Source organism: Merops nubicus, unplaced genomic scaffold, assembly GCF_000691845.1.
Source record: "Merops nubicus isolate BGI_N331 unplaced genomic scaffold, ASM69184v1 scaffold43627, whole genome shotgun sequence".
NCBI classification, from domain to species: Eukaryota; Metazoa; Chordata; class Aves; order Coraciiformes; family Meropidae; genus Merops; species Merops nubicus.
The window spans coordinates 1-22,960 of NW_008623149.1; the positions used below are offsets into that span (position 1 = coordinate 1).

General features: G+C 38.2%; 2 protein-coding genes across 2 annotated transcripts in view; one reads left to right on the forward strand and one right to left on the reverse strand.

Annotated features, from left to right (window-relative positions):
* Positions 1-3,984: 3,984 nt before the first annotated feature.
* PLEKHA3 (pleckstrin homology domain containing, family A (phosphoinositide binding specific) member 3) lies at positions 3,985-11,509 on the forward strand (the record flags this gene model as incomplete). Its single annotated transcript, XM_008944987.1, has 7 exons — positions 3,985-4,101; positions 5,550-5,705; positions 6,311-6,447; positions 7,384-7,548; positions 8,677-8,720; positions 9,273-9,388; positions 11,039-11,509. Coding segments are annotated over 7 exons (863 nt in total), but the record flags the coding sequence as incomplete, so codon positions are not given.
* Positions 11,510-17,828: 6,319 nt separating this feature from the next.
* The window catches only part of TTN (titin), a gene marked incomplete at its 5' end in the record, with an annotated part of 110,465 nt that continues 105,333 nt past the window's right edge, over positions 17,829-22,960 (reverse strand). Inside the window, 4 exon segments of the mRNA XM_008944988.1 lie at positions 17,829-19,104; positions 19,229-19,522; positions 20,427-20,580; positions 20,668-22,958. Coding sequence (XP_008943236.1) covers positions 18,806-19,104; positions 19,229-19,522; positions 20,427-20,580; positions 20,668-22,958 — 3,038 coding nt within the window.

A 22,960-nucleotide genomic window follows, 5' to 3' on the forward strand; every position in this document is an offset into this window, starting at 1 on the left:
CTCGGCAGGGCCGGGCCCTTCGCGTCTCCCCGTACGGGCTCACAGCGGGCCAGCGCCCGGCCCCCGTGGGCTTCCACTGGGAACTTGGTGGCCGGTACCTCTCGAGGCCTGGATGACGCCTTGCCCAGTTCGGCAGGGTCTCTCACAGGGCAGGCCGCAGGGAGAACGCCGCCTGAAGTGAGTTATTCTATTGGCCTGACGATGGGATTTCTCCTCCACCTCTGTTTTTTAGAAATAGCTTTAATTTGCAGCATACAAACTTGGAAGGTATCCTAGCTCCTAGTTGACAAAACATTTAGGAAGACATCTTAAATATTCAGTACGAAATGTCTGAGTTATTTTTTTAATTTGCTTTGGGATGGTATTTTTTTTTTTTTTTTTTTTTTTTAAGCGTGGTACACCTATATTCTAGGCTGTAAAACAAATTAAAAAAATTGAGTTCTGGGTGAAGTTTCATAGTTTCATGAAACGTGGTTTTAGAAGTGCTGCAGACAAAAGTGTACCGAATGCCTGCATTTGCAATCCAAGCTCTGGTTTTGTTTGCTTGTGCCTCTGTTTTAACAGAGATACCACCTCCTACTGGAGACAGCAATGGATAGATGGTACTGTCAAGGTGAAACATTTCTTATCTGACACAGTAATAGGACTAACTGTCCCTCCAGAGCAGATCAGTGTTGGATCATATACCACGCTTATCAGGTTTCATGTTTGACTGCTTTGGCAATATTTGCTTTGTCTTCTCTTCTGCTGATTGCTCGCCTGATGTAGAAGGAAATGGTTAACAAGCAAACCAACACACAGAGTCCTCCCTCTGCTACCAGGTTGTACAACAAAGATCCAAAGTGCCAGACAACTGGAGGGAGGAACAAGTCAATGCATTCACTCACTGCAAAGGATGTGCAAGTGAAGGGAGCAAGCTGACCAAGGAACCATGCCATGGGAGATCGAACCAGCCAGACAAGGAGTCCAATTATGTAGACGTTTCCCAAGGAAAGGCTTATCTTTCTCCCCACTGCCGTGGGAAGTCCGATTGCTAGGAACAGCCAGGGAGCCTTTCTGACAACAAGAATCCTTACACAGCATGTATGCGGTGTCTACAGACCTCCTAACTACGCTGCAGGCAGAGTCAGCTCTTACAGAGGTGGCTTCTTGTCCTGTCTCCTAGTTAACGTGGAAGGGGGGGGAACATGGTGGGGATCTCCTAATCAGTTCCCACCCAAGGCTGGCCATAGCCTGGGCTGGGTGAAACCAGTCAGGAGGGTTTTTCTTGCCTGGTTCTGGACATCATCATTCATATGCCCACCCTCGTTCGGGCCTGGGCGTTTAGCTCTAGCACTTCACCCTCTTGTTCTTTGACACTTTGTGTGCACTGTTTTATTTCAGCATATTCAGAGTTTGAGTGTGGAGTGGTGTGAAACTCAGTTCTGAGGGTTTATAAAATGTGGGCTATGTTACAAGGATAGTGTGCACTCTGGGAATTGATGTGTACAGAGCATAATCTTGTGTTTTCCAGAGCAAATGTGTGTCCACATGTACTGGCCTTCCAGTGAAAGAGAATAGTACTGTTATTGATATTTTATATTTTTGTCACTTCTTCACATTAATTGTTGAGAAAACATGTAGGAAGAAAGTGGTTATGAAAGAAATGAGTACAAGTTTCTTTTCAAAATAGGATGGAAAGTGTCACTTTCACTTCTGTGACCAAAAATGTTACTGTAGCAAAGGGCAAAAGGTCACAGATTATGAGGTCTTGTGGTGTTTGATATAAACTTCCCATTTGAGGTCTCTTATTTAATATGCAAATATTCAACAGTAGCTCTGAATGCTGTACACACAATAGATTTATATCAATATGCAGTATCAACATGCAGCTAACTTCTGCTGAAAGTCTCTAGCCCTCTAAAATAACAGACCGCAGAACGCTTCCTTCCTGCTGTGCTGCCCAGCTGAGAGTTTTTGCATTTCAAAATTAGTGTGTCAGAAATGCCCTACAATTTCTGGAATATAGGATAGCATCAAATTTAAAAAGGAAATAATCTAATCATATTAGTGAAATATTAATATTTTATTGCTAACTTTGTTGTTACTCTACTGTCTATTTTTGTAGCCAGAAATTTTCTGTACTTCTAGTTACTAACAGTAGAAGCCAAGCAGCAAAGGAACTTGTTATTGTTGCTGAAGCATTATCAAGAACATCTAATTTCCTCCTTCATTAAAGCAAACAAACAAAACCCACCAGAAACACAGCTTTCTTTCCCCCCCAATAGTATATGTGCATCTGAGAATTTGTAAAGTACAAATCGTTAAATATTTTGTCAAACATGAGATGTTCTGTTTGCCCAATTTCAAATTGGAAGAATTTTTTGTTCTAGCTTGCTTCTGTGGGGCACTTGGAGTCTGTTAAGTCCTTTGCTTCTTTTTTTTTTTTTCCAGTACCAGCATAATGTGAGACTGGAGTCATCCATTTAGGGTGCTTTTTTGTCAGAGTCAGACAGCTGAGACAGTCATTTACTTACCACACGAGCACACATTTAAGAGATAAGGGCAGCACAGAGGCAATGTTTTGCAGTAGTGTAGCAGGGGAAAAAGAAAAAGTGCATTTCTGAGCTGCATTTTACAAGCAAAGGTTTTCAGTACAGTCGTTTCATGACTGTTTGTGTATTCTTTTAGTATAAGAGGTGATGTACACATACAGTTTGGAGTATTTCCTTTGGGAGTTGGTATCCCTTGATATTTGTACTTCTTTTTAGTTCTGTTTTTGTATTTGAATGTGGATCTGCTTGTTAGTTACCACACCGTGTTTTGAAAGATGCAGATGCTTACCTTTATAGCCAATAATTTTTTAAAAAAGTTAAATGTTATTATTGCCTTATCTTGCAGTTGTGATGTGATGTAACAGGGCCTGGTCTTAAGAATTCTTGAATTAGCATTAAAATTTGTAATGGGTTAATGTGAATAGTATGAAACCTTCAGCTGATTTTCAAGAGTCTGGTGCCTGATAAAGCCACCAGCTTTCCTGTGTTCTTGGCCACGCAATTATTGCCGTTCCAGACCCTAAGCCAAGCAGGAAGCTAAAGTTTGCTGTGGAGCTGTGAAATACAGGGACAATCTGCTCCTGTTGTATAGCTGACACAGACTGTAATGGGCCAGTGTAATTGTTATGCTCTACTGGAATATTTTAGCTCTGTTATTTTTAGAAACAAAGGTGATTTACTAGGCAAAATGGTTTGCGTTTGGTAGTGTTAGAAATTAGGGCACCTATTCCAGTGAGCTGATATTTATGAAATAGCTGTTTGTCACAGTTTAGGGTTGGGTCTGGGGGCAGCTCTGACCCTAAACTGTAGCCCAAACCAGGACATTTTTAAAAAAAGGAATTAAAAGCAAACAAACACCAAAGAAAAAAAAAAAAGGGAATGCGAATATACTGTAATCCAAGAGGGCCCAAAGTTGTTGCTGAGCAATGGAGCTGGGCTACTTTCAGTGAAAATGGTGTGTCAGTAGCTGGTGTGAAATAGAAAGTTTTCACTGAAATACAGTATGCAGAGGAGACCATAGCATAGCAGTTGGTGGCATCATCAGCCATTTATTCGTATCTTACAAATAAGTTCCTACAATCTAAAGAAAGCCTACATGAAAAATATGCTTGAATGAGAATGGTTCTTCTGAAGTATGTAGTTTGTCATCCTTCAACATGTGATTCCCTAGTGGCTAAGTGAAAATTTAAGTTTGTTCTAGAATGGATTATAGTGAAAACTGAAATACATAGATCTGAAGAGAACAGTGAAATATCCATACAACTCTGGTCTGTGTGTGAGAGCAGCTCTGGTCTTCAGACTGTGCAGGTTGTTTACTTCTTGATGTGTTACAAGAATGGTTTAGTGTTTGCATTTCTTTTATAGAAGTTGTAGCAGCCAAAGACCTGAATTTGATTTATAATTTTGTAATTAGACTAAACTTTACTTTTCCTGGTCTTTGTCTCACTAGGTTGGCAGCCTCGGTGGTTTGTTTTAGACAATGGGATACTGTCATACTATGACTCACAAGATGATGTTTGCAAAGGCAGCAAAGGAAGTATAAAGATGGCTGTGTGTGAAATAAAAGGTAAGAATTAATAGATTTCTGCTTGAGGAAGTTTTAGCTGCCGGGGGAATAGAAAACATCACCCAACATATGTTTTCCATCACAAATTTTTCCTCTCCTGTTGTCTATGTGAGATTGCTTTGTAATTCATGTTCATTATTATTTGTGAACAATGACGTTGTGGAAAAGAAAAAAATGTTTCCGACAGTTAGAGCTCTGTTTTGAGATTCAGAATCCACCACGTATTCCCTTTTCTTTTAAGTAGTTGTGTGCATGTGGCTTATGCATGAAGTTACCTTGGCTACTTATTTAGTTCTACTGCTTTTCCTTCTTGTGATCAGGCATGAGATAATGAATCATAAATGCTGTTTTTTCAGAAGAGTAGTAACTGTGACCCAAAAGTGAAGGTTGTTATAAACCAGAAATGTTTAGTCTTTTATTTTCCTGAGTCATTTTTACTTTTGACACTGCTAGCAGCTGCCCACGTGCATAGGTGATGGATGTACTGGAGTCAGGAAGTGAACTGTGTCAGGTGGTGAGTTTAGCCTTGAGTGTATTCCAAGCTGTAGGTCAGCCTCCTTGGCTGATAGCAAGGCATTGCTTTCAGCTGTTGGCCTCTTTCCAGATACCTGCAGATGACTGGGCTTGTAATGTGAATACTTTTATATTAAAAAGGAGGACTTTTATATTGCATGAGCTACCAAGTATATTTCAGGTGGTGACTGCTTTTTGTTACTCTTTCCTTCATATAGATGAAAGCAGTGATATAAAGTAGAAGATACCATTTTTGGCCATTCCAGTTGTTTGTTTTGCTTGTCATCTTGTTCTTTTGGTGAAGGAAAGGTAATAGTTGAAGTCCACAAGTGAATAATGGAATAGTCCAGTCTCCTGCATTCATGGCTAGTGGGCAGTGGGTCTGGAGAAACTGTGGTTGATAACATGGAACTTGGCAGAGTATTCAGTTAAAGATGTAGTATTGAATACAGTAGTAAAATGAAAAAAAAAAAACAACAAAACAAAACAACAAAGTCCATCTCAGTTCTTCTTGGTTCTAGGACTCTGTGGCCTGAAGCCACATTTCATCTAGAAAGGAGACTATTTCAGTTTTTACCCTTGTAACAAAACTCTTCAGTTTGCCATGTTTAGAAGAGGTTTGGAATACAGCAGTTACTAGAGATTGATATGCAGCATATTGTTAATGCAGAGAGGGAACGCCATTGTGCTTGGGTCTGGCCACTGTTCTGGTGTTCCTGCCTGTTGGCTTGGATGGCATCCTGGGCTGACTAGCTTTGGACTTTTTGTTATTTAGCAGTGGTACATCTGGTTTACTGTATTACTGTGGGATTGTAATAAACATTTCAAAATACTTTGATTGGTATTCAATAAATAATTGCTACTGAGTTGATGTTTTTCTTCTTTTTTTTCCAAATTGTTTTTTTTTTTTTTTTTTTTTTCTCCTCTGTCATAAGTTCATGCAACAGACAACACAAGGATGGAACTGATTATCCCAGGGGAACAGCATTTCTATATGAAAGCAGTTAATGCAGCCGAAAGACAGAGGTGGCTGGTAGCACTGGGGAGTGCAAAAGCCTGTTTAGCAGATACCAGAACAAAAAAAGAAAAAGGTGTGTGTTATCTGGAGTATATACAACCTTACCATTGTTTTTCAAATGCTTGTTTTCAGATAGTGATGGTGCAAATATTGTGGTAGGAAGTCAGTATTATTGTTTTAAAATATAAATCATAAGTATTTATAGTTACCTTTATGGTAAATTACTCCTTGATGTTTGAATCAAGGATTGTTTGGTATTTTGTAGTAGTTGTGAAGTTGTTTTGATTTTTTTTTTTTTTTTTTTATAGTTAACATTCTTTTTTCCATAATTTTTCCTTGATGGCTTCATGTAACCATTTCCAGCCACTCTGGTGGGTGTAAATTTCATCCACTATTTTTTTTCTACACTACATTGCAGATAAGAATGATTTCAACTTTATCTTTCTTAGTAATGTGTCTCTTTCTTAGTGGTCATTAATTTAGCATCAGTCATACAAAGTACAAACTATTGTCTGCTTCAAGTGCCGTTCTTGACTCAGTAAAGAATCCAGTTTGCTTCAAAATTAAGTAGAAGTTAAATTTAAGAGTTTTTAAATTGATACTTAGTTTTAAATGAGAAGTGCTTAAAAAGAAAAATCTGTATGCAATAAATTGATATTTCTGTTATTTTTTTTCTAGAGATAAGTGAGACCACTGAATCTCTTAAAACCAAAATGTCTGAACTTCGTCTCTACTGTGATCTTTTAATGCAGCAAGTTCATACAATACAAGAATTTGTTCACCATGATGAGACTCGCCCTCTTCCCAGCATTGAGGTACAGCGTTTATAGGGTGCCATTGGGCAGCCTAATTATATAATACACCTCAAGTTTCTGTTTACATCTGATTCCTTTTTCATTTCCCTAATGTTGGGAAATTTAACCTGAGGTCAATTTTTGAGTGCTTGTGTGTATGTAATGCTAATGGTGATTATATGTGCGTAAAGTACCTGGATGATTTCTGTAATTGTAACATGCATTAGGAAGCAATTGTGTTATTAAGTTATTTGGTTGAAAGGTCAGAAGAGCTGCCATTTAAGTTATGCAATAATTTTTCTTCCTTCACATCTCTGTTATGGGTAGAGCAGTCAAAACAGTCTTATTTATCCATTCCTTATTCTAATCCTTTCTCTTAGGAGGGTACTCTGTTTTGTCTCCCTAAATATACTCAAGTGAAATTATTCCAGTGTCTCTGCTTTTGAATTAAAGTTAGTGCTGGAAATTATGAATGGTGCCATTCTTGAGACTCTTAAGCAGGGTGTGGATGATACTGTTCTTCACTTAGAGCCAAGCAAGAAGTTTACACTTAGTCACAATACAGCAAAGTGTCAATTTCCAGCAAGGCAAAACTGACCTGCAGGCTGCTTGCCCTGCAGCCATGAAGCTGTTCACAGATTCTGCTGCAATTCATTTGTTTCACTGAATGGTGTGGTGATACCAGAAGTCACTCTGAAACAGGCTTTGCAATAAACGTTACGGCGTTGTCGGCTGATACTCGAAAACAATTCAGATGTCAGAAAGAAGTTATAACGCTGTCACGTTTGTTTGCCTGAATTAACCTCATTGGAAGGTGTACATTTGATGAAAGAAAATGGGAAATAGAAATTCTTAGTGACAATGAGGAAAATTATAGTGTGGGTGGGAGTGATGCTAGGGGAGAGTTTTATTTGCTTTTTTTTTCTTGCTTATACTTGTACTTTCATTTATTTTCAGAACATGAATGAAGCCTCTTCCTTGCTTAGTGCCACGTGTAATACATTTATCACGACACTTGAAGAATGTGTGAAGATTGCTAATGCCAAGTTTAAGCCAGAACTGTTCCAGCTGCCTCACCCTGATCCCTTAGTTTCTCCTGTGTCACCGTCACCTGTGCAAATGGTGTAGACATTTTGAAATACTATTCTTCTTAAGTGTTAAGTGTCATATGGTTGTTGGATGGGGGGAAGAATGGCAGAAGGCTATGCTCTTGCTGTGATGTCAGCAGCTGAAATCTTGACTGTCACAATGAGTACTCATCCTAAATATAAATCATTACTTTTCCATTCCCAGTCTTCGTTGGCTAGCCTTTACATAATGAGGGTAATTTGTCCTACATGATAATTTGTAATGTAATGAGGTGTCTCATAAATGAACGAGTTTAACTTTTCCTCAGTTCAACTGTTTGTTTGGCTTTTTTGAATGATAGCTGTACACTGACCTTAAAAATTTCATAACCTTGCCTCCTGTTTAAAGAGATAAGTGGTTTGTGGCTTGAAACACTTCAGGAAGATACCATATCTTTTCAGTGTTGAAAGTGTATTAATCTAACATGCCCTTAACAAAAATGTAAATAATGGTAGAGATACTACTTGCATAACTCTTCACTACTGATTACTTCCCTTAGAAGGACAACGTTTGTGGAATCAACTTAAATGTCTTCTCTGTCACATGTATGGGTCCCATGATGAGCTGTATTGTGGGATTTTGTTGTGGAAATCCCTTTCTTTTCACTTGGTTCTCTTGTCTCTTTCATCTTCAATTGATTTACTTACAAAGCTGATCATTATTTATTTTAATTTAACTTTCTTTGATATGCATAGAGATTGGACATTGGTATCAGGAGAACCACAAGGAATTGAAAATCAGGGTTTGGCTTTAGTAATGGGGAATTTAATCTGGGATTTGGTAGAGGAAAAATGTCTCAATATTTCTGTATATTGTAGCAATTAACAAATGGCACTGTGAGTATCTTTGGAACAAAAGGGAATGAATTCCATAGAAACTAGTTATTGCTTTTTGTAGTAAATTATTTCCAGTGTGAATGCTTTAAAAACTTTTTAATATTGATGGCATCTGTTTTCATATTATTAAAACAGATTTTCAACTAAGAACAGTTGCTTTTCATTAAAAAAAAAATTGCATTCTTTTTGTAGAGACTGTAAATAAAGTAAAATTAATATAGGTATGCTTATTATAAGTAGCTTGTGACATTTTTGTTGTTGTTTGGGATTTTTTTTTCCCCTCTAGATGAAGCGTTCCATTAGCCACCCTGGTCCTTGCTATTCAGAAAGGTAATCTATTTCATTAAGCTTTTTTCTTATGTCTCAGAAAATCACCCTGAACCTTCTAGCATTAAAATCAAATGTAAGAAGAACTGTTTGCTTGGGGGGGGGGGGGAAAAAAAAAATTAAATAGCATAAATAGATCTAATTTTGAAAACTGAGGTTGCAGGTTGTCAGCGTTGGTGGCAGATGATGCAGCTGCTGTCTCTAATACACTATGAAAATGTCTTCATGCTAGAAACTTGATGCAAGTGACTTATTCTGATAAGTTCATGAAATTAGACATAGAGCTTGAAACACTAACATTCTTTTGGGTCAGCATTTTAGATTCTTAAGCTATTTTCTTCTGCTTGTGAAGTTTCTATTACGTTTTTTTATTTCCATTTTCAGGCTTTGAAATTTTGAAGATGAAGAAAGTTCTGTTGACTGCCATTTTTAGTTTTAGTATAGTGAAAAACATTGATACCATTCAGGCTGAGCACCAAAATAATTTTAAAGTGTATTAATTTTGTGTGAGTTGTTACAGGGTTTGCTTACTAATAGATGTAATTTCTTTTGTAGGACTAATCACTCTGTAAAAGAGCCAGTTTCGTCCTTCCATAGACTGTCACAGCAGCGCAGAAGGACATACTCAGATACAGAATCTTGCAGTGACTCTCCTTTTGAAGATCCCCAGCGTAAGTTTGGGAGAGAGGTGGTTTTAGTTTGTATCTTTCTGCTTACAGCAGCTGTTCTAGTGCTGAAGTCAGCAGGAGCAAAAAATTTTCTTAGTTACTCAAAAGTGTTCGTTGCAAGGTTCCAATTTATAAATCAAAGAACTTGTATAATTTATGTGGCTGACTGCTGGATTTCATTCATATTGAAAAGGATCTTACAGCTGGAGTAGTTGGGCTGAAATCAGTGGGACTACTGGCAGGATAAAATAGAGAGGTAACCAGAAAGGGGTGTTTGTACTAATGGGATCTTACATGAAGGGTGTTCTGTTCAGTGGCGTGGAATACTATTGTTTGGTACCTGCTTGGTGTCACAAAACAAAATCTTCTTGTGACTACTGTGAGTGGTGGGAAGAAATTTCCACCCTATGCACTGCAGAGAGATGGTTCATTTCAGTAGCTGCTTGCCTTCGGTAGAGAATAGCACTGTTCTGAAAGAATGCAACCTTGCCAATAAAAAATAAAAGCAATGCCCAAAATTATGAAATTGTCATAATCACAGTATTATTTCCTCCTGATTAGATGGGCCTACTGAGTTAGTTACCAGTTCTTCTGTGGCTTTTCCTTTTGAATCCTCTTGTCATTTTGACTCTGTCCTAACTCCTCTTGGGGAGCCTTTAACTTGATTAGTTCTTCTTGACTTATTCTGGTTTGTCCTGCTTCCTTTTGGAGTGCCTAGTGTCTCACTTGGATTGAAAAATCCTGAGGCCTGTGCATTGCTGAAAGCTCATGTAAGCACAAAGAGGTACTCAGGCTTCACATACAGTCATGAAGGAACCTCTGCACCATTTCTGTGGTTCTCTGGTGCGCTCATGTTGCAGGGTGACCACCTCTTCCACCTCACTCATCTGCCACCAGTACAGGGTGTGCCAGGATGCATTCCGAGCTAATAAACTTAGTTTAAATCCTATTCTGTGTCTCACTGCTAATGTAGGTGCACATCAGCCTAGCTTACTGTAACACAAAGCTTTTGTTGTTACCATCTGGACCTTCTGGTGTTGCTTACTTGGTCTGACTCTATTCAGGACTGCTGAGAAGTGTCTTTGTTTTGTGTGTTTCTGCTAATACCAGGCTTTTTTGGTTCCTTACCATCTAGCTCTCTAGCTCATTTTCTTTGTTTTTTGGGGTTGGTTTGTTTGTTTTCTTTTACTGTATTAGAAGCTTTCCTTGCTGCCTTCCATTTATCTTAGTTCTTTCTTTATCCTGTCAGGTAGCCTCGCAATACCTGACTTGCAGTAGGTCATCCATTTCATTTTAATAATAGAAAATATTTAAATTAAATGCCTATTGATGTGTCAGTTCCTTAAAAAAAAAAAACAAAAGTTAATGGGTTTATGTGTTCCTCATAGAGAATATGCACCTCACAGATTACTGTCCTTCATAATTTAAAAATCAATATGTATGTAAAAAAAATTACTTGATTTATATTAGGTGAGCATTCTTCATATCTATCATCCTTGGGCATGATAGTGATTGAAATCTTTCAGGAAAAGCCCAGAGTAATTATGCTTCTGATTGCTTCTGTATAGGAAATAGTTAGCAAATAGAATAACCGACACATTAGATGAGGGCTTTTTGGTTTAAAAATGAAATACTTGTTGATGTCTTCCATAGGATCTGCTCACTGTTCTAGAAGTACTGTCAATGGAGATCTGGTATCATCAACCATTCCTGAAGAAAATAGATCAGTATCAAAAGGAAGATCTGAACAAGAAGAGACTCTTTCATCCTTTTCTTCCTGAAGAAATTGAAAGTATTCAATTTTCTATGAATAATGCTATGCAAAAGCTGCTGTAATTATACTGTTGTTATAGGAAGTAGTAATTTCCCTTTTTAGAAGGATTTCTCTGCACTTTATAGAATAACATAAAAAATATCTTTGAAGTGTATTTTATCTTTATATAGTTTATTTGCAAGAGTATTTTCCTAATATTTCACAGTATGAATGTGCATTTTTTGGAACAAATGGTGGCTTAACAGATAAGCATCCACATTTGTAAATGTAGCTCTTTTTAAAAAGTGTGAAGGTCTGACTGACACATAAGTAAACCTTCAGGTTATAAACTTCAGCAGAAAGATTTCATTGTTTTGGAGAAAATGCAACTTGTGCCATGGGCCTCTTGGTCGTTTGTACCAGGTCAACCACCAGGAGCTGTGATTAGCCCCGCAATAGATATTTTGCCTGTGTAAGGGCTGTGGGAATGGGCACTAATGGGTCTACTCTAGCAGCTTGATGGTAATTGACATTGCCTTCTGTAAAAACACAAGGATATACATAATCTGGTCCTTATTTTTAGCCAATGAAAGTAGAAATATTTAGTGTATTTTTCTAAACGAATGTATAAAAATTACTTAATATGAAGCATTTCTACCAAGCATTGGGTATTTAATAATTTTTATTTATTTATTCTTTTTTGCATCAAAAATTTCTACCTACTTTCACTACTAAAGATCTAGAGATCTACTAAAGGCTTCAAAATGTGCATAAATTGTTTCTGGGGTGCGTAGCATCACAAGTAGCTCATGCAGCTCTGTTAAGATATATTCTTCTCACTTAAGATGTGTTTCTAGCAAAGTATTATAAAAATGAGTTGAAATATTAGACCATTTAGATACTGTTGTAATGAATATTTGTATCTATACATATTTTATTTATGACATATTTATACAGAAGGGAGCTTCTGTTTTTGCGACTCCTTTATATCATTTGAGGATGGTATAGACCAGGAGATGGATTCTGCTCTCAGTTACATCACTGTAAATTTGCATTAACTGTGAGGTCGGAGTCTGACTCTCTTAATAATTAATGAGTAATATGGAGTAACAGTGCCTACTCGCACCTTGGTCCATAAGGTTGTTAGTGTTAGCATTGTAAGCTTTTGGGGGTATTCATTTAGAGATAAACTTGGTCTATAAATTCTTAGCTGTAGAGCACTTTAAGCAAGCCATTTACTGTTTTTGATTTATGCAATCGTTAAACAAATGTACAGGGTTTTTTGCACTCAAGCACATACCAAAATCTGCTTATATAATCAAATCTTTAATTTGGTTTAACTAGTCTTCCTTTCATGTATATGAATAATTTGGTGGTTTTGAAGCAGGCTGGAAAGGACAGGTGGGACTGGAAAGGCAGCTTTCCTTATAAACTTGTGGAATGTTGGTTTATCTGAATCAAAATAGGTCCAAATGTTGAGTAAAAATGTATGAGCTGTTGCCCATATATAAAATACCAGTTTATAAACCATTATGTCAGGGTTGAATGGGATGTTATATGGCTTGTGCAAGTAAGTTATTTGTGGATACCAGCTCGGAACTGTCATTTGTGCTCAGTTCTGTCACTTTCATGCAACTACCATTTGCATATGCATATCAGGCACACACAGGCTTGGACCTTTTTTTCTGAATGTTTGCTTTAATGTATTCTGTATGACGCAACCATTGTAAAAATAAGTATTAAAAAAGATGTTTGGAGAAGTAAAACTACATATTGCAATGAGAGTGTTGTCTTGAATCATGTGCCATCTTGGAGCTGCTTTTTGAAATGTCTCAGGTTTCTGCCAGCTTGAACAATGTTAAGTACATGTCACATAAATTTTTTGCCTTTGAACTACCACAGACAAAATAATTTGGACTCTACATAGTGCGAAAAAGTTCTTGAGGCTGATCAGTGCGTGTATTATTAAATAATAAGTTCTACTGCAGATAGCGTTGTTTAGAGAAAAATTGTAAGGGTTAGGTTCAAGCACAAATTTGCATGTGATTACTTCAGCACTGTTTAGCGTTTCTCCATGCCACTGAAGCTGGAATGATTGCTTTGCTTATATATATATTTTTCTGCTAAAGTTAGATTTAACGTTTTACATATACCATATATATACACCTGTACCTGACTACATGGCAAAAATCCTAAAAAGTATTTCAGGGAAGATGATATGCCATCATACTTTTGGCATCTGGAGCTAAGAAGTTATTTCTGAAGAAGGTACTTTGCTGGCTGAATTGGAATGTTTCATGTCTATTAAGAAAAAAAGAGTCTGGATGCTCTTATTTTCATTTCCAAGTTTAGGGAAGAGCTCATCAGCAATGCCTAATCGTATCATTATTCTTTCTGATGGAGAATGGGAGGTGAACCTCAACACAAAATGTGTATTTGGGTCTTCTAGTTTTGATCTCATTTGCTTCTGAAGAGATAATCTGAAACCAATATAGTTTTAAAAATATTTACCACTTAAAGAATATAAGCATAGGACATCTATCTAGGTGGAACTTCTAGTCACTAGAGTTATAGAATCATAGAATCCTTTAGGTTGGAAGAGACCTTTAAGATCATCAAGTCCAACCATCAAGCCTTTAGGGCTCTAAAGTCCTCTGCTAAAACAGATCATAATCTATCAGTGTTGGAAGGGACCACAAGGATAACCTAGTTCCAACCCCTCTGCCATGAGCAGGGACACCTCCCACTAGATCAGGCTGCCCAGAGCCTCATCCAGCCTGGCCTTAAAGACCCCCAGGGATGGGGCCTCAACCACCTCCCTGGGCAACCCATTCCAGGGTCTCACCACTCTCATGGTGAAGAACTTCTTCCTCACATCCAGTCTGAATCTGCCCACTTCCAGCTTTGCCCCATTCCCCCTAGTTCTGTTGTTACTCGATATCCTAAAAAGTCCCTCCCCAGCTTTCTTGTAGGCCCCCTTAAGATCCTGGAAGGCCACAATAAGGTCACCTGGGAGCCTTCTCTTCTCCAGACTGAACAGCCCCAACTCTCTCAGTCTGTCCTCGTAGGAGAGCTGCTCCAGCCCTTGGATCATTCTGGTGGCCCTTCTCTGGAATCGCTCCAGCAGGTCCACGTCCCTCTTGTAATGGGGGCTCCAGAACTGGATGCAGTACTCCAGGTGGGGTCTCACCAGAGCGAAGTAGAGGGGGAGAATCACCTCCCTCGACCTGCTGGCCACACTTCTCTTGATGCAGCCCAGGATATCTCTGAAGTCTTTAACATCAGATAATTAGAAATATAATGTCCTTAAATGGCTTACTAGCTTGTACTATGAAGAGTTAATGATCTGTCCTGCTTTGAGAGAGTTAATGTGAAAACTGCCTGCTATGGGTGTGTCTTTGCCGGCTACTTTGAGGGCTGAAACTAAACATTCCAGATCTAGAAGGAAAGTTACTGCTTAAAGGGGATTTGTATAGAGCCAGGGTGCCCAAAGCCACAGTTGCTATCCTGAAGATCTCTGCTGTGTAACATTGAAGACCAAGGGGCCATATAGATTATTTCACTTGTGAAGCTCCCCAGATGACTGTAACGATGTGTGTACATCCTTAGAATTGGCAGTCATGGAAGGACGTGGCCCCTTAGCAGCTAATATACGCAGTGAACTAAGATTTGGAACTGGGTATTCCTCTGCCCCTGCAGCTGAGCAGGACTAATGCTTCACTGGTTTGCAAAGGGTGTCCAGCACTAACATGAACAAGCTTACCAGAAGATAAGAGTAAGGGCCTGCACTTTAAAACATTCTACCTCTCTTCCCATGGTGTACAAACAGTAGTGATTAGAAAGTGTCATTTAGGAATTTAATTTACTTGTTAAATCTGGTCATATCCTGACTGTTTTAACCAGCACACATATGGGATGGAAGGCACAACTGTATCTTATTGTACCTATATTTTTTTTTAAAAAAAGGCAGGCATCATTCAGCTTTTTTCAAAAGTGAGGTCAAAGAGGCATCTCTGAGACTGAATTAGATGTCAAAGGTAAAATCTTCAAATCCCGTTACAGGGCAGGATTTAAGAATGTCGCCTCCTTTTCCCTGTTCCCATCGCCTGGGGATGGGAATTAGAGAATAAGTCTTTGGTTTTTGTTTTTTTTTTTTTTTCTCTTTGCTTCCATGCAGGGCATTGCTTGGCTTTTGCTCTCTAATTAAACTGCCCTTATTTTTACCTACAAGGCTTCTGGCTCTATCTTATTTTCCTTTCCCCTTTTGCCCTGTGGAGGAAGGGGAGGAAATCAGGAGGGTGATAGAGTGACTTGGTGGGCATCACTTGGGGTTAACCCACCATAGGGTTACAGTTCCAGAAGCAAGTTTTAATTACCTTGTGTGGTTCAGACTTATTTTTATTTTCTAACATGTCTGAGCACCTTATTTTCTTTGCCATCTTTTCTCTGTTGTACCATTGCTGTTAGTACTATGGTATGTTCCAATGTGGAAATGACTGATTGAATTTTTTACTGTGTTATGCTTTGTTATTTTTTTTAATAGCATGAAGTATGCTGATAGTGTTTTTAAAATCCAAGCTCTAGCATATTATCATCTTCAAAAAGTGGGAAGGAAAAAAACCTGAGATGGTGGTAAAAGTTGAAATGCAATGTTAAGATTAGAGTTTCTTGTCTGCTAGTGGTAAAATGAATCTCTTAGTGTTATTATGGCTATCCACCATCACAGTTATTTTTCTCAGGGTGTCAAATGTAAAATGTTAGTAGAGAATACATAGCCCTATAGCGGAATTTATACTTTGTTAAAAAGTTTTTCCTTATGCATTGGGACACTGGAAACATGAAGCCTAAATGCCTTCACACACATATCAGTGGTAGAATAGCTTTCTGAACTTGGTCATATAGTGCAGTAGATTTTAGCTTTGAAGAAAGCAAATGTCAGCTTGTACAGTTAAAAAGTCTCAATATTATATATAATAAGCAAATCATTTGAAATGGTCATTGCTCATTTTATGGTTTGTTTTTTTTAATAATTTTTTTTTTTTTTTTTTTACCCAGAGACTGCTTAATCTATCAGCTTGAAAAAAAGTTACTATTTAGGGATGTGTTCTGTGAAACTGAATATTAAAGCAACGACTCTATCAATGTCACTCTATATTAACGTTTGCTTAGCAGCCTTGTGACAAAAACAGGTTGGCATGTAAAATTACCTATTAAAGCTGTGCTTCAGCAGAGCGTCTAGGTACTTTAAATCCTGGTTTTAGGCATGTGACAGACTCATCTGCTTAAAGTTAGGTGTGCTTGCTTAAGTACTGTGAAGAGTTGAATCAGAGAGGTACAGGTGGAATGAACTTGCTTCCACTGCCACACTAGTGTGCTTTCCTCTTGACCATGTAAATATGTGTAGACTCAGTAGAGACCATGGAAGACTGAATTTCCAGTAGCATTGCTGGAGTTGATTTTGGTGTTTGGGTTTTTTGTTTTTTTTTTTTTTTTTTAATGCTTTAAAGATTAAAATAGTGTATTTTTACCTCATTTTTATTATTCTTTTTTACTTTTCTCCCAAAGAAAGAAATACCATGTACTCCTAAACTCTTTCATCTTTACAATTATTCCTAAATGTTCCTGGTTCCATCACTTGCAAAAGCTCGGATCTTGTCCTTGAAGCAAAACTTAGATCTTCTGAAATCCTATTTTTACTTTAGTCTGTTTCATCACCATTTATTAGCTTTCCTGCATGACTTGTATAGCTAGTGATTGATAGTTTATAGGAAATAAAATTTAAAAAAGTCTTCTTCTGTAGTGAGTCTTTTTGTAATAGCATTTTAAACATACTACCCACTCTACTACTTCTGACAAATAAGCTTTTTCCCAGTAGTATTAGTAGTATGCTGGGAGTCATAGTGATGCATAATGTTGCTAACTAGTGCTTCTGCTCCACTTAACAGAATTTTACAGCCCTGGAAGCCATGTTGCATTGCTGTGAGTGTATTTGCTCTCAAGCTTTTTCTACTGACCAGAGTGAATTCTAGAAGCAGAGTTGTTTGTTTTACCTTGATACACTTTTCCATTAGGGAACCAAAATTGTGACCTGTTTGCATGGCATTTGTGATTCTCAGGAATATAAAGACAGGTTTTGTGCGTACAGGTACGTCAGCTGAGTTAAGGAATGAAGAACTGATGGGGCATGGGTCCTTAATTAACTCATGCAAGGTGAGAACTTGTAGGTCCAAGCAATTAGGGTCAGCTAGTCGACACAAGCTGCAGCTGCCAAAGAAAAAGGAGGCAATAGCTGATTTTCCTGGAGGCAGTTTGTTAACCACATTGAGCAGAGACCGGCTATAAAGAAGAGATCAGTGGTCCATCCATGTAAGGTGTAGTGGAAGGGCCTGGAAATTCACTGTTCACTGAAGAGAGGGATAATAAAAACAGCATAACACATAGGCATGTATTAAAATTTATCCTTTGTCAATTAAGAATTTTTTTTTTTTTTAGGCTTACTTTCTGGTGACCAGGCTGTTTGTAATAGATGGCTTGATTTTCAACAGATAGCTACCTTCTCCTTACACTGGAAAATTGCATTAATACCTAGTTTTTTTCTTTCAGCAACTCTTTTTTTTTTTTTTTTTTCTGTAGTGTAGCACAGGAACTGTAAAAGCAGCTCATAATAAATAAATAACAAGGAGTCTCAGATTTTATGGTGCAGAAAGCATGCTTTATTTTAAATGAACAATTCTATCTCAAGGAGGTTCAACAGCTAACAAGATTTATTACTACGTTGGGAGTACTAAAGCAAGTTGAAGTGCAGGGCGGTATTTGATGGTGTAACAACAGTTTGTTTTCAAACTGTGGTTCATTGCTTAGTTGCCCGGAAGCGACTACTGGATGTCTAATACTACCACACAAAGTTAATCACTGCACCCTACGAACCTCCAAGAGGGTGCACTGCTGCTGCACCTGAGCACTTAAATAGCTTTGTTGATTAAAGGGATGGCCAGGTGATGTTACTTTTTTTAAAGCTATTCAAGCAGTCAATACGTCAGAAGCAGTACACAGTGGGTGAACAAAGTGCTGGCCGCTTGCACTTTGTCCAAAAATTGTCAGTCAGGTATGGAAATTATGACATAATCAGATCCAATGTAAAACATTAAAGCAATGCTTACAGGAGGGTAATTGCAAACATCACCAATGCCTTACATTTCTGATTCAACATAAATATTCATGCATGTATGAAATACTATGCACGGTATCATCTCTAAGGTGTAGGTAATCTTCAACAGGGAGCTTCTCTACCTGTTGAGGCACTCTTAGACATCAACAATGAGTTGAGGCGCAAAAATTAGTTAAATGTTGAGCAGGGTAGTCGTTTGCTAGGAAACTTTCTCCTACCAACTTAGTTCCAAAAGTTACATTTCAAAATGTCATAAAATAAATGGTACAAAACTCCATAACCGTTAACTTCGGCTATATACAGTATGTACATGTCAGTGAAAAAAGTGTTTAAAATTCTTAGGTCAATAATGACTATAAGTCATAATGTATAGCTTTGGACTTTGTCTCATTCAGGTAGGTACAAAAATATTTTTTTTTTTATATTTACAGATCAGATATTTCAGTACATATATGAACCACTTGTAAAAAGACAAGTGTAAATAATACAGATCAAGCTTCTAAATTGATCGAATATTAATATTCACAGTGGCAGAATCGGTACCAAATTCATTCCCTAAATTCAGGGTGTAAAGTCCACCGTCGTTCTTCTGGACGTCCATGATGATCAGGGTGGTTAGGTCTTCACTGGTTTCAATGTGGAATCTGCCCTGTTGGTCCTGACTGGTAATTTTTTTCCCTCTGCAGTACCATGTTATTTCAGGGGCAGGTTCACCCGAAAAGGCACAAGACAGTGTGAGAACTTTTCCTTCGTCAATGCTGATATCAGATGGGAGAGCTTCGATTTTGGGTGGTGTTCCTTTACAAAACAGGAGAAGAAATACCAAGTTAGTCTGTTTCCACTAAGCCATGCGGAAGGCTAACTCTGAGAACTACTTTGGGATATATGAAGCACTAACTCTACCAGTAATTGTATTGCTCACCTCTCAGACCTGATTTAAGCATTTTACTAGTTGAACTCTCCAGTTGAGTCATACTAGATTTCCCCTTAATACTGGTGGAGCTCATCTCTACAAAGGATTCTTTCATGGAGGACATGCTTTTGGCAGACATGCTTGCAAATTTCATTTCAGTCATGCTGCTACTGCTGAAACTGCTGAATGAAGCCTCTTGTTTAGAAGAAGCCATTTGAAAGGACTGAGAAGAAAAACTTTCGTGCATGCTTGCGTCGCCACTTGTCTTCAATACTACCTCTTTTGGAGGTTCTTCAATTAGAGCTGGAGAGCATCGCAAACATAGAAGGAAAAACGAACAACGTCACATTAACAAAGTCATGCAGTTCTGTATGGTTAATTTTACAGAAATGAAGAAACAGCATAGTTTGCTTTCAGTGGAAAACTGTGGGGGAGTATAAAATTGCTTATAATCATTTGATTCGAGATGTCCAAATCACAAACAGTAATTTATAGATGAAGCAAGTAGGAAACTGAGCTGTTACCAGTATGTATAAACTTGAAGGAAAAACATGCTTAAGAAGAAATAGGTCATCACACAGCGTTCCCTATTAGAACCATTACTAGAGTTAGACACTGTTAAATTTTGTGTTTTCAGTTCACGTTTATAGAAGCTGTGAAACATTTTCAAGTTCTTACGAGCACAGTATAGGAAATTGTGTATTTCACTGTGTTGTTCCATAGCTGGAAAAGGCAACAGAAAAGCTCAAACACTGCAGCCTTCCTTTAAACACAAGGACAGTCATACAAGCAAATCACAGCAACCCCTTGATGCTAGCAACTGGGATATGTTACAGCCAATCAAATACTAAACCCAGTTCAGTTATTGCTAAGTTACCATAAAATTTTTTAACTGTCAAATTACTTTGTGTTATTGGAACAGATTCTGTTAGTAAATTAGGAAACAGTAATTGCCAGCACCAAGGTCTTGGGACAGTCATCATAGCCTTCTTTGAACATGCATCTATTGAGGTAGTAGAACATCTGTGTTCTTGTGGGTGTTATAATGCTATTTCATTCTCTCTATGTAATACAGAACAGAAACAGGAACTTGTTAAAATACCTACATCAACATGGCCAGTGGCTTTTATCATAAGTCATTTTAGTAAACATATCACAGCAAAAAGTTGTGATTAGTCTGAAGACATGACCCAGAGAACAAACTTACGGAGTACAGTCAAAGATGCTGTAGCAGAGCACTGTCCATGGTAATTTTTTGCTTTGACTGTGTATTTTCCAGTGTCACTCACTGCTGCATTTCGAATCTCAAGAGAATATATGTTTTTAGAGCGTGTTACTCTTATATGCGATGAAACGGCAATCTGAGGAGGGGAAAAGGAAAATGATTCAAATAATTTTTATGAATAATTCTAATTTTTTTCAAGTAAATATATTAAATAAATACTTACAGGTTGATTATTCTTAAACCACTCAATTTCAGGAGAAGGATCCCCAGAAACCTCACAGGTGAACAATACGTCTTGTCCTTCATTGACATTTTGAGACTTCGGCTGCATTATAAATGCTGGTTCATTGGAGTGCTCTTTAGAAAAGGTCAGGACGTACTGGCATTTAATGATGCCTTCGTCAGTTCTACCTTCACAGGTGAGTATACCTTCATCTTTATTACTAGCCTTTTTGATAGTTAGTGTGTGATCACTTCCAGAAACACCATATCTGTAGTCGTCTGAATTTCTCAGCTCCATTCCATTCAGCACCCATTTTACTTCAGAGGCACCAGGAATGTTGGCTTTCAATGTCACTTTCTGCCCTTCGGACACTGTCATTTTAGTTGAAGAAGCTTTAATTTCTGCTTTCACGTCTTTTATGTCTTCAGTAACAGTTGACTTTTTAATGACTTCTTGAACCGCTGCTTTTTCTTCAGTTGCCACTGCTGATTTCTTCTGGGTAGAAACCTTAAGCAACTCTTCTTTTTCAACTGATTTGTGAGTTTCAGATACACCTCTTACCTGGGAATGGATGTTTTTAAATACTTGGCCAGTAAAGTGGAAGTTAGTTTTTGAAACACCTCCTTCCCCAATAATTTCACAGGTGTATTCTCCTTTATCTGATTCCGTGAGCTCATGGATTTTGAGCTCGTAAGTGCCATCTGCTGCATAATGAAACTTGAAATGATGGTCTTCTTTCAATTTTTTGCCATCCTTATACCAAGCCACTTCTCTAACACTTAAAACACTGCTTTCAACTGCACAGGATAACTTTACTTTATCTCCAAGAGTTTCTGCTTTGAGATGCTCTTTTATCTTTGGTGGAGAAGCAGTTGGTAATTGTACTTTCTCTGCTGGTACTGTTTTGTCTGCAGGTGATGACTTTGCTTTTGAGGGGCTGCTGATAGGTTCAGGAGATTTCACTCGTTTAGGTGACTTAACTGGCTCTGGAGACTTCACACGAGGCTCAGGAGATTTGATTCTTGGAGGTGATGTAATTGTTTTTTCGGGAATTTTTGTTCTTTGAATAGTCAAAGTAAAATGCGCTTCCTGTCTACCTTCAGAGTTTTCCACCACAACAGTGTAACTACCCTCATCTGACATCTGGACGGAAGAAATTTCAAAGGTAGACTTGTACTGTGTTCGTGTTACTTGGAAGCGTCTTGAAGAAGTAATGGGTTGACCTGCACGGAACCATGTTATTGTTGGTGCTGGTTCACCATCAACGTCACAGGAAAATCTTGCGGTTTCCCCTTCAGAAACTGTGACTGACCGTGGCTTGGTAAGGATTGTTGCTGGCAGAGTGCTTTTAAATGCTTTGTGTACAGTCCTTTCTTCCAGTGATTTTTCTGCAGCTGCAGTGATTTTTTCTTCAGAGGAAGCATAGTGTTCATATGATAAAAGCGATTCTCTTGTTGCTGACATTTCTGATTTGACCTCTCTTACAGAGGAACTAGCTTCTGTAGCAGATGCTTTCTTAAATGAGGAGACTGCATATGCCTCCGTTTTGGTCAGGTCAGGTAAAATCGACCTTGGTACTTCTTCATCTCTCCGCTGGGAAGAGTATGTGGTGTAATCTCCTCCGGTAACATCCAGTGTTGCATAATCAGAGCATTCCCCTTTGTAGTTCGTGCATACAGCCCGGTATGTTCCACTGTCATCAATGTGGCAGTCAAGAATCTCCAAAGTTAATACACCACTAGTATTAGTAAAATGTATCTTACTGCTCTCCTGGAGCTCAATACCGTTGTGGTACCACTTCACTTCAGCAGTTGGTTTTGACTGGACGTTTAGAATGAACCTGGTATTATGGCCACAGGGTACCCGGTGTGAGCGCATTCTCAGGGTAATGCGAGGAGCGTGGTCAAGGGTGAAAGGCTGCTGAGTTAGAACTTCATATTTCCTTTCCATAGTTTTCTGAGTTTTCAACGCAGATTTCATGGACTCATATCTAGAAAATATATCAAATCTTGCCATCCTCTCAAACCGAGAGAGTGATCTTTCAGTAGAAACTGGGCTAGGTGAGCGTGGTCGAGTTCTCTCTGGTGTTGGGGATCTTCTCTCACTTTCTTCAGGAGGCCGTGAGCGAGGCCTAATTAATTCAGAAACAGGACGCATCAACTCAATGTAAGTTGGGGAAAGAGATCGTCTTCTCCTTAGTAATCTAGACGGAGGTGAAAATTCCCTGTGAACGTGTTGCACCATTTCTATTTCTTCTTCTTCTTCTGACGTGATCTCAGTTATTTCTCTTTAC